The 12,382-nt window shown below is 37.6% G+C and overlaps 1 protein-coding gene across 1 annotated transcript in view; it reads right to left on the reverse strand.

Annotated features, from left to right (window-relative positions):
• Positions 1–760: 760 nt before the first annotated feature.
• Positions 761–12,382, reverse strand: part of LOC134607870 (meprin A subunit beta-like) — a 95,742-nt gene continuing 84,120 nt past the window's right edge. Inside the window, exons 11-14 of the mRNA XM_063450443.1 lie at positions 7,164–7,613; positions 6,158–6,334; positions 3,390–3,513; positions 761–1,439 (exon numbers count right to left, since the gene is read on the reverse strand). Coding sequence (XP_063306513.1) covers positions 1,301–1,439; positions 3,390–3,513; positions 6,158–6,334; positions 7,164–7,613 — 890 coding nt within the window. The 3' untranslated portion in view covers positions 761–1,300. The remainder of the gene's footprint in view (positions 1,440–3,389; positions 3,514–6,157; positions 6,335–7,163; positions 7,614–12,382) is intronic.

Below are 12,382 nucleotides of genomic sequence, written 5' to 3' on the forward strand. Positions count from 1 at the left end.
GTGGGTAGGTAGGGTATTTTTATTGGGACCCCTAGTCACTTTATTATTTGTGATCCCTACTGGCCGGTCATGGGTGGGGACCTGGGGGGGACATTAGGTCCCCTTTTAATTTATTAGGGTCCCCACCCGCTGCTCATGGGTGGGGACAAGGGCGGGACATTAGGTCCCCCCCCCATTATTTATTAAGGGTCCCCACCTGCCATTCATGGGTGGGGACCAGGGGGGACATTAGGTCCGCCAGTTTATATTAATAGCCCCCACCCGGGTCACGGGTGGGAGAGCAGGGGGGCACTAAATAGCTACTTTTTACACATCCTCTTATCATACTCTTTACACTTCTATATAAGATACATTTATATCCACTTTTAAATGACAGCGATTTTAGGTATTTGTGTTCCCCACCATGGTAGTGCTGCCCTTATTGCACTAGTGACTGGGCAGCAATAGCAATAGCTGCCCAGTGGCTAGTACTTTTAAATTTATTTAGGCGACATGCCCCTACTCGCGGTATGCAGCAAGTAGGGGCATGCAGGAGGATTTAACCCCCCTTTGATAAATATAGGGGTCATAGTGACCCCATACTGATTTATATTTAGTTTTAAATGACCAACTACTCGATGGCTGCTCGCTGTTTAGGTGACGTGCCCCTACTCGTGGCATACTGCGAGTTGGGGCATGTAGGAGGATTTAACCTCCCTTTTATTAATATGGTGTCATAGTGACCGCTGTAGGTTTTAATACAAGGGTGGGGTTGGAGTTAATATGTATTACAAGAAGGAAGCTGGTAGCACTGCCGGCTCCCTCCTTGTTTTTTGCACTGTTATCTCTCCACGCTGTGGAGGTTAATTGCTCTGCACAGAGTCTATTAAACAAGCGAAATGAAATGAAAAGGTAATGCATTCGGCATTGCCCTTTTGTTTCATTTAGATTTCGTTCGTAGGGCTTTCGTTTACATTTTAGTAAACGAATACAAAAAAAACTGAATTTTCGGACGATATCGTATTGGTACAAAAACAAATGTATGTCTATAGAAAACACAGAATCTGATTTAGTCAGTTTATTATTTTATACTTATATATTTATCACAGTCAATGCCATATTCTTTTTCTGCATTTCTAATTCTGTTTCAGCAATTGAAAGCCAAATCCAAGTTACCTCAGGTTAATACTTATTGAAAAAAAAATAAAGCCAGTATATTTTGTGATTTTTTTCTCAGCCAAAACATAATTTAAGAAAAATGGATTCATAATGGACTTTATTAAGCTTGCTGCTGTGCAAGGTGACACTTGGTGACATTGCATTAGATATCATTTGCAAGAATGAACATCACCATGGAGACACACAGGGCAATTGAAGAAGACATTCCTCCGTTCGAGTTGCTTGCAACTTTTTTCTCACACCTTTCACCCACATACCAAAATTCACCATATGTTTTGCACCTAGAAAGGAAGAGGAAAACTCTTTATGATCATTTGTTTACACCATTCAAAACAGCAAGATGAAAGCCGTAATACAAAGACAACATTCCTTGGGTTTTTACAAATATTGCGTTATTACTCTATATTGGAATAAGACATATAAGTGGCACAGATATGGTCAACAAACAAGTCCTAAGTATGTCACAGATACAGTAAATTGGATGAAATATGTGGTAGAATGGTACGAATGTCTCAGTGGACCTCTATTTAAACATCTCATACCTGAAACCTACACTTCTATGCTGTTTCAATTTTATTCTATAGGTTACTTTGGCAGGTTACCCTACAATCCCTTCTGATTTATGGACCTTGGCTTTGTTTACCTTATTTGACTATTCTCTAGGCTTCTACTTTCTGACCAGACCTACTGTGTTCTATTTCTCTGCTGTCTAATCTCCCCCGACTCAGTTCTTTATTCAGATTTCATCTTTTTAATTATATCAGCAGGGATCTTATAACATTTACAATTTATTTCTACAATTCTCCTCTTTCGTACACTTACTATGAGCCTGCCGTCCGGACTAAAGCTCTCCTATTAAATTTCCTTGAGTACATCACCAAGAATTCTACAGGACATCTCTACATAAACTTTCCTCTGCCATAGATTTCAGAGAGCTGTAGTGGGTATTGTGCTTGGAGTGTTTTTTTTTTTTTAATTAAGTTATGGGGCCTTTTTCACTGAACTGATAAAAGTGTTATAAAAAAATACAATTGGGATTTTGTCAACATTATATGATATAGAAAAATAAGCCACAGAGTTAAAAAAAAAAACTTCTGCAGCAGAAGTTGGTAATTAGATATAACCCTTATTTAAATATAAAGACAATTTTCACCTGCAATAAAATGTCACTTTTTATAGTAATTAATAAAAAGTCTCACTCAATAAGAATAAGGAAAATAAGAACAAAAACACCAATAATCAGTGATAATGTGCATTTTATGCCAAGGCTCTAATTTGTCAATGCAAAGTTGATTGCGATCCCATATAGTTGGAACTAATATAGCACATTAATTAATACATTCAGATTAGATTGGAATCTCTGTTTATTAATGACATCCAATTGCTTGTTTTCAGAGAAATTAGCTAGAGATGAAATTCCAGTATCAGTGTACAATAAAATATAAATAAAAACTATAAATAAATATTAGGCTAAGAGATAAAATATCAAACACCAACAAATGGTTGTTGAGACTAAAAAAGTACTCATTAATTCCAGGAGAATATATGTGGATTAAACTAGTGATACATGGTAGTAAGATGGCAGGGAGTTATATGGAGAAGAGAGGGGATAAAAAAAAAAATCATCTCTAAACTATCTATTACTTCCCATAGCTGCCTAATATACTGCGACAAGGCTTTCACATAAACTACAACCTTATAATATTTAAATATGTATTTTTATGTGTGCGCTGTTCCTTAATCTGTAATATGTATGAATTTTGGTCACAAGTAGCAGTTCAGGGTGTGCCCCCAATTCCTTTTCGTGTTTACTATAAACTGTAAGTTTGAACCCAGACTGCCCCCATTTTGGAAGTCGAACCCCCCCCCCCCCCACTACACTCATACATATAGAGTGATTTAAAGTCAAGAATAGTTAAATGTGCGTTTCAGCGCACACTGGAACATTTGTCAGGACTAGGATTGGTGTTTTTTTGTTCTTGTTTTTTCTTTTCTTTATTTTTATTGAGTGAGACTTTTTTTTTTTAATTAATTACAATTAAAAGTGAAATTTTATTACTGGTAATTATTAAAGCCAAGAAGTCAAATGTATGATTTATATTCAAGCGTCCCTCATAAAATGTAGTCTTCCCAGCAGGATGTACCACCATATCATATCTGAATTTACAAAATTATGTAAAAATCCCCCAAACTATTATAATAGCTCAGTAAATGATTTTGTTAAAGTTTACCTGCACACAGGTTTCATATTTTCCATCACACACACCCCATCATTCATGCACATATTGGCACTGCACTGTGGTGTGCTGACTGTTGGAGGGGCTGTTGGCTGAGGTTTCAATAGGTTAGATATATCTGATTGGGAAAAGACAACAAAAATATTGTTTATAGTATAATACATACTATCCACACATACTTACACCTTTTTAAATATATATGGTGATTAGTGACTGCAAGTTTTTCCTTTATTTATAAATATACATATATAAAACATGGCTGTGGAGGGGGCGGAGTCTGATCGCCAAGCTGAACAGACCTGCAGGGAAGGAGCTCCTGCCGGGTGGGTAGAATAATCGACGATATCGGAGGCTACTCAGCCCAAAGACACACTGGGGTGCGCTACCCACATTGGGGGTGCACCACAGACTCGACAGATACCTTTCTGGAGCCTGTCGGAGCCCAGAACCCGAAAAGCAACCTGCGGCCCACAGGAGTTGGGGCCGGAGAGAGGCGGCTGCTCTCTTCGACACCTGATCCCCCCAGAGGCGCTCCTTACCTCCCCCCCTGCCCCCCTCTGGACCGGTGGGGGTTATCCCGGTACCCACTAACCAAGCGAACCGACACAAAAACAAATGACCGCAGCTTCACAGCCAGCAGAGGCACCAGCCTGCCAGGGCACACCCAAGATGGCCGCCCAGCAGGGGCCAAAGATCGGGAACACTGGCAGCCATACACACGCTCACCAACTGGAAGCTCTAGACCAACTCTGCTCGAGCTTCCACAAAACCTTATGTGACAAGGGAGTGTCCTACCTTCAAGCGGCTCGAATGGTGGCCTCGTGGATCCGTCCGGAGACCCGCCGCCGCCGTTACGGACTCCCACAACAAGCCTTCAGGGCGGCCACCCGACCAAGCACACAACGACAACCGCAAGGGCGGGAAACCTCGGGCGCAAGCACCCGCGCTCCTACAACCCAGAGCGGGACCTGCCAACATGCACAACCTGCCCCACACACAGCGGCCCCGACAACCTCAAGACCAGCAGAGCGCAACCCAACACAGGAGGAATCGAATCCGGAAACTACAAACCGGGGGCGCATTGATGCTACCTTCCAGGGAGGCCAAGAACAAGCGAGACGCCAGGCGCAAACCACACCACGCCTTGCCACAAAGATGCAACCAGGCGATCAGGAGAAATCCCAGGGAAGACATGGATCTGCCAAGCCGAGGTATTGGCTGACAGTGCTACATACCCTCGAGCAAGGTACCCATGTCCCCTAAAGGACTTGCAGTTAAACCCCAGCCTGCCGGCATCAAAATAGCTGTTAAACAGATATCATAGTTACTCACATACAGCTGCCTATTGTTTATTGGTTATTGCTTATTCATTCTACTACACATAGATTCTGACAGGTGTAGCCTGCGTGTAATGTTAATCTGGCACACCAGGTCGTTCTTGCACTTTTTATTTACAATTTATCCTGCAACCCTGAGAGCCTCCTGGGGATGTAACTTGACAAACACATGTTTATTTAGTTTTTAACTAACTGAATCTAACATATTGATACCAAGCGCTCTGTCTTAACTCTTGCAGCTCTAGCATGATTCTTCATCGCAATCCCAATCTACGTTTAAGCCTGTTTAACACAAACCTTATATAACAAAAAGCGCTGAGTTTATTTAGTTTTTAGTTACTTGAATCTAACACATTGATATCAAGCGCGCTGTCTTAACTCTTGAAGCACTAGCATGATTCTCAATCGCAATCTCAACCTACGTTTAAGCCTGTCTAATACGAACCTTATATAACAAAAAGTGCTGAGTTCAATTACGCCACTAAATTGTTTTTATCTGTTACATGTGATTGAGTCTGTTATGGCTATTGTGGCTACGCAGACACTGTTGTAATTCTTGCACGACAAAAATAAATAAACCTAATTCAGAGAAATACAAAAAAAAAAAAAACATGGCTGTGAGAATTGACACCTCCACAGTTGCTTATCAACAAGTTGAGATACAATGTTGGAAGATCACTAACAACATGCTTAGAGCATATACGTTTTTTTTACACAAAGCCAACATAAAATGTTGGGGACTTTCAACCTGTTATGGGAAAGAGGTCTGACCTTCCGAAACGGCTATGCAGGAGAGGTATTTCTTACAGGAAGTGCAACACGTACTGAAACATGATGGATGCTCACTGCAGGATACACGGGCAATGGAAATAAATTAAAATATGAACTTTTAATAGCATAAAGGGAAGAAACACTTAATTGCACAAAATGAGTCAAGCCAGATGGTTAGAAAATGGCAAACCTATATCTGTCAAGCCATGTTCACTTTAAATGTGATGTAAACAGATAGCTGTGCAATATTGCTGTTAACAGCTTCATTTGCACTAACTGCTGGGCAATATAATATTCTTGTACAAATAGGGTGCCTACATAGATGCAATAAAATGTATTTTTTCATGGAAAACCAGCTTTTGTGGAGAAGAGCTGTGTGCAAATATTTGGAAATCATTGAATCCACACAGGCAATGCGACAGTTTATGGTGTACGCGTATGTTATGTATATATTGTATATGTAAATTTGTTGTCAATGATTAAGTATAATGTGTGCAGTTTAAATAAACGTTTATAACAGACCTCCATTAAAAATACCTCTGCTCTCTAACACATCTGTACGCTAATACAAACAAGAATAATTTATCCAAAATTTGCACACTAACTCTGATGATAGAATGGTAAAAAAAAAAAAAAAAGCATCCAACAATATACCTTTCATGGATATAAAAATGAAAGCATCTCTTCCTTTGAGAAAGTCTCTCCTGTAAAACCATTCTTCAACAGTAAAGAAATACATGCCCAATCCTTGAGTCTGATTATATTTCGTCCCATTTAAGAAGGTTTTCTCTTGTCCAACAATTGCAGGATTATCCCAGTAATACATGTTACCTGAAATAAATACATTGATATATTTTAATTTACAATATTTTCTAAGATAATTCATGGTGTACAAATAAAGTCTTCAATAAAAACAGAATAACCGAATAAATGTAGAAATAGCAACAATAATAAAAGTTTCTAACTTTTTTTAGAAACATATATTGTGACAATATATACTTAATACAATCAGGTAATCACGTTGTAACAAAGACTTGATATTATATGTACCTTACATTGCAAGAATTTGACGAATATTATATGTTGTTAGCTGTGAAGTCGCTTTATGCTGAGGCCTGCACGCCTCATTATATGTTCCCTTTTTCCTCAATAAAATCAGATTTACAAAAAAAAAAATCTGTCTATCACCAAAGGATTTTTTTTTCCTTTTTCCATCGTTACTTTCTCACGAATACTTTTTTAATGCTATTTTCTGTGAATGCCGTTTGGACAAATGGACGAATTGCCAAAAATTCAGACGAAAAAATATTTATCCAGGCATAAATGCCCAAGTCTAGTGTTTATCTTAAAGTCAATGATAAAGCAGTAAGTAGAAAAAAAAATACATGTATAAATACATATTAATCCATATATTTGTTTACATGCGGACATGCATAGATTAAATGTTGTGCTCTATATAGTAATATTTATCAATTTTTGTGTGTGTCAGGTACTCTTCAAAGATAAGAAACACCAAACTTTTCATCCTATAATTTATTTATTAAGAATATGCAATACATATCCTGATAATGTAATGTGTGCGGTCATGCATCAGTTCTGCAGCAAACACTATTATATCTATTGTCTCTGAGAAGCAAATTAGATGTAGATAACATTTTACCTGATTGTACATTTGGATCTGTCGTAACGCTCTTTGCATTTGATGTGCGTTGAGTAATATCTGGATTCTGGTCCATGAACTCTATTGTAGCTTGTCTCCAGGCACATGGCCATTGAAGGTGGTTATCATTAGCGCCAGATATCAAATGAAGGTAAACTGCCAAGTTAAATGGTAATTGTGGTACAGATCGTTCTTGTAACTGGATCTGAAATGCATAGCCATCTTTTGAGTAATATGGTGGACTAAGGATGCCTGCTTTAGTTAAATTAATGTTGAAGTTTCTGATATGCCAAACATTTTCAGGACACTCAGTTTCTGATAGGTTGATGTCATCAATTGAAAAACCACCAGTGGAGGATGCATTTCCTTTGATTCCATAAAACACATATCTGAATTTTTGTGTTGCATTTAATGCAGAATGGTGTAGCTGCCAGTAATTAGCCGGAGGACCTGCAATATATATAAAACTTCAGTAGCAAATATACAAAGATTATGTTTGTAAAAATCTAAAACGCTACTACTGCCAAGACTCAAACAGACCTAACCTACTGCAGCACTCACAGCTAATCGATGCCACCACTTAATATAAATATATGTACATTAAAATATTTACAATCAAACTGGTTAGAAAACCTTCCACCACCAAAGGCAGTTTACTTGAAACTTCCTTTAGAGGCTCCTCCAAGACTCTTAAATATAGCTCCACATAAAAAGAAACTATAAACAAAAAATACAGAACACAAAAAGCATATAGTGCTGTCTTGTGAATGTAAATGGCGATAATGATCACCGAATACATTCACATTTTTTAAAAAAGCATATCACTAAATCATCAGATTTTTCATTTCTTTTTTTTTTTCCATTACCTTTCGGTGCATATAGAATGGACCAAATATTGCTATCATTTGAGCAAAAGGAGCATCCAGGTGTTTGACTCACTGGGAATACTACTTTAAGCTTAGTATGAGGTAGGACCTAACACCATCCAGACTTGTTCAAGCCTTTCCTGGGTCACATCCCCTTTATGTTCGCTTTGCAAGATAATGGTTCTCTAATACACATTTGTCGGCAATCCCCATTTTAGCACGATTCTGGAAAAATATTCAAAAGGCTGTCCTACTGTGCACAGGTTTGACTTTACCACTAGAACCAACATATTTCTCCTTAAAATACTTCCCTATCATTTCCACAGACATCATCAAATCATCATTTTTCATATATTGACAGCTACCCATTCTAGCGAAGCAGCATACTAAAGAGGGTAGAAGGTTTTAGATGAATTGCGACAAATGTACATTTATGAGCAAACATCAAATAGAAATTGATGGGTATGCACTAAATTCCTGAAAGTCTGGAAAGGATGCTTTGGATTTTCATCCACTTTAGGATGAGAGTTGCCCACTATGTCATGTTCACTTTATATTTAACCCTGTATCTAATCCTTGCTAGCCCGTTTGCTGTACCTTTCTAATATCGATGGACTATCCATCCATCTTCCTTTTTATTATTTTATGTTTGTTGTGATCTGTTGCGACCTAGTTATGTATGTTACCTGTTAACTTGGCAACAGTCGCTTCGGATTCATATTTGATATGCATTTTATATTGTTTGACTCACACTTATATGTCAGAGTTAGTGTATCCATGTATTTATGTTTAAGCTATGTGTCTGTTATGTTGAAACAAAAATAGTAAAATTCGGTGAGGAATAAAAGTATTTGATCCACTGCTGATTTTGAACGTTTGCCCGCTGACAAAGAAATTATCAGTCAGTTTTAATGATAGTTGTATTTTAACAGTGAGAGACAGAAAAACAAAAAAAATCCAGCAAAACACATGTCAAAAAAGTTAGAAATTGGTTTGCATGTCAATGAGTGAAATAAGTATTTGGTCCCTTCGACCTAGTACTTGGTGGCAAAACCTTTGTTGGCAATCACAGAGGTCAGACGTTTCTTGTAGTTGGCCACCAGGTTTGCACACATCTCAGGAGGGATTTTGTCCCACTCCTCTTTGCAGATCCTCTCCAAGTCATTAAGGTTTCAAGGCTGACATTTAGCAACTCGAACCTTCAGCTCCCTCTACAGATTTTCTATGGGTTAAGGTCTGGAGACTGACTAGACCACTCTCGGACCTTAATGTGCTTCTTCTTGAGCCACTCCTTTGTTGCCTTGGCTGTGTGTTTTAAGTCATTATCATGCTGGAATACCCATCCACGACCCATTTTCAATGCCCTGGCTGAAGGAAGGAGGTTCTCACCCAAGATTTGACGGTACAAGGCCCCGTCCATCGTCTCTTTGATGCAGTGCAGTTGTCCTGTCCCCAAAGCATAATGTTTCCACCTCTATGTTTGAAGGTGGGGATGGTGTTCTTGAGATCATAGGAAGCATTCCTTCTCCTCCAAACACGTTGAGTTGAGTTGATGCAAAACAGCGCGATTTTGGTCTCATCTGACCACAGCACTTCATCCAGTTCTCCTCTGAATCATTCAGATGTTCATTGGCAAACTTCAGACAGACCTGAACATGTGCTTTCTTGAGCAGGGGGACCTTTCAGGCGCTGCAGGATTTCAGTCCTTCACAACGTAGTGTGTTACCAATTGTTTTCTTGGTGACTATGGTCCCAGTTGCCTTGAGATCATTAACAAAATCCTCCTGTGTAGTTCTGGGCTGATTCCTTACCGTTCTCATGATCATTGAAATTCCACGAGGTGAGATCTTGCATTGAGCACCAGACCGAGGGAGACTGACAGTTAATTTCTTCCATGTTTCTTCCATTTGTGAATAATCGCACAAACTGTTGTCACCTTCTCACCAAGCTGCTTGGCGATGGTCCTGTAGCCCATTCCAGCCTTCTGTAGGTCTACAATCTTGTCCCTGACATCCTTGGACAGCTCTTTGATCTTGGCCATGGTGAAGAGTTTGGAATCTGATTGATTGATTGCTTCTGTGGACAGGTGTCTTTTATACAGGTAACGAGCTGAGATTAAAAGCACTCTCTTTAAGAGAGTGCTCCTAATCTCTGCTCGTTATCTGTATAAAAGACACCTGGGAGCCAGAAATCTTTCTGATTGATAGGGGATCAAATACTTATTTCACTCATTGACATGCAAATCATTTTATAACTTTGTTTGACATGCGTTTTTCTGGATTTTTATTTTGTTATTCTGTCTCTCACTGTTAAAATACACCTACTATTAAAATTATAGACTGATCATTTCTTTGTCAGTGGACAAAATCAGCAGGGGATCATTGTTGAATTTGGGAAAGCCACTAAGTAAAGTATCAAAGAGGTCATACCAAAATGGCTCCTAAAGAGAAAGATAAAGATAAAATCTCTGATAAAGAGAAACTCCCTCCTGCTGAAAAAGATAAGGAGAAAAAATGACCTACCAGCGATTTTTATTCACCAAAACCTAATTATTATTATTATTATGTTATTATTTATATAGCGCCGACAAATACCGTAGCGCTTTTTAGTGGGTGGATGAACAAACATGTAATTGTAACCAGACAAGTTGGACACATAGGAACAGAGGGGTTGAGGGACCTGTTCAATGAGCTCACATGCTAGAGGGAGTGGGGTAAATTCAACTGATCGAGGAATATGGTTATTTTTCTAATTTTAAATTACATTTCAACAAAACCCAGATATTAATGAACAGAGTATCTACGGATGACTCTGAGCATATTAAATCAAGATTTCAATTTAATTGGCACTATAAATATGTAGACTATCTAGGGATTACATTTTATATGGATCTAGACGAAATCATAAAATAAAATTATCATTTCAAACTAGGTGAACTAAGAAACACTTTATTAAACTGGAAATGGATGGAATTATCTTGGACGGGTCGGGCGGAAGTAGTAAGATCTTACTTTCTACCAAAGGTTACTTATTTGTTTAGAAACATACCACTTAGAATTAATAATATCTTACTTAAAGAAATTCAACTAACAATTAACAAATGTATTTGTCAGGACAAGAAACCCAGCATAACCTCAGATATTTTATATAGAGATTTTCAAAATGGGAGGGTTATCTTTTCCTAATATATTTTCCTTATACAATAATAACATGATAGCACATGTTATTGCTTGGGATAATTTCTCAACCTCCAGACCGATATGGCTGGAGATTGAAAAACAAGATATAGGAAAACTAGAACGTTTCTATGACTCTGGTCAAATAAAGATCCTAAGGGGAAAAAAAGCAGGATTATTTTTATTCAAAACCCGATAATTAGATATTATCATATAGTTAGATAATTAGATGTAATCTAAAGATTACCGTTTTGGGATCACGAAACTCTCTTTTGTCAAATATGCCACTAGAAACTTTAGACTCAGATACAGGTGATATTCGTTTGTTAAGCTGGATGGAAAGGAGCATTACATGTTTACACGATTTAGCACCAGGTGGAACACTGTTGTCTTTCAACTTGCTTCAGTCTAAATTTGATCTTTTGCCTAGAGATGTTTTCAGCTATCTTAGCTTGAAAAACTTTATCATAAAGAAAACGATTGTAATGGACAATCCTTTGATTGATTTTTAAAATAAACATTACAATCATAAGATCACCTCTAAAGTTTTTAAACTTTCGTATTCAACTGCAATTGCAAGAAGAAAATTTCACCATGGATTAAATGGGAAAAGGAGATGAATATTAATTTGGAATACAAAGAATGGTTAAAGGGTTTAATAATAATAATAATAGTAAGGGAGAACATCCACGGTATGAATGTAATAGAAATTCAGTATAAAATAACGTTGCGTTGGTATTTAATTCTGGTCAAACTACACAAAATGTATTCTAACATATCACAAATGTGTTGGAGATGCAAAGTTAATTATAGTTCTTTCTTACATATTAGATGGGGTTGCCCAGATTTAAAAAAAAAAAACATTAAGTCGCTGCAAACATTTATGGCAGCCTTATTAGGAATTAGATTTGACTTATCTCCTCAGAAGTTTCTTTTCAATATTCAGCTTCCGGGAAATTACTCTCAGAATTGTCTAATTGTGCACATGTTAGCAGTTAAAATATGTATGGCACGTAAATGGTTTCATTGGGCCAAAAAAAAAATAACTACAAAATTAAAACTAACACAAATATTTGAAATAACAATAACAAAAAATTTAAAATAAGTAAAAATGAAAAAGCTACTCCAAGTTTCAACCAACAGTACATACTTTCTCAGGGATCAGTGAAGCATAAAG

The sequence above is a fragment of the Pelobates fuscus genome, chromosome 4 (genome assembly GCF_036172605.1).
Source record: "Pelobates fuscus isolate aPelFus1 chromosome 4, aPelFus1.pri, whole genome shotgun sequence".
NCBI lineage: Eukaryota > Metazoa > Chordata > Amphibia > Anura > Pelobatidae > Pelobates > Pelobates fuscus.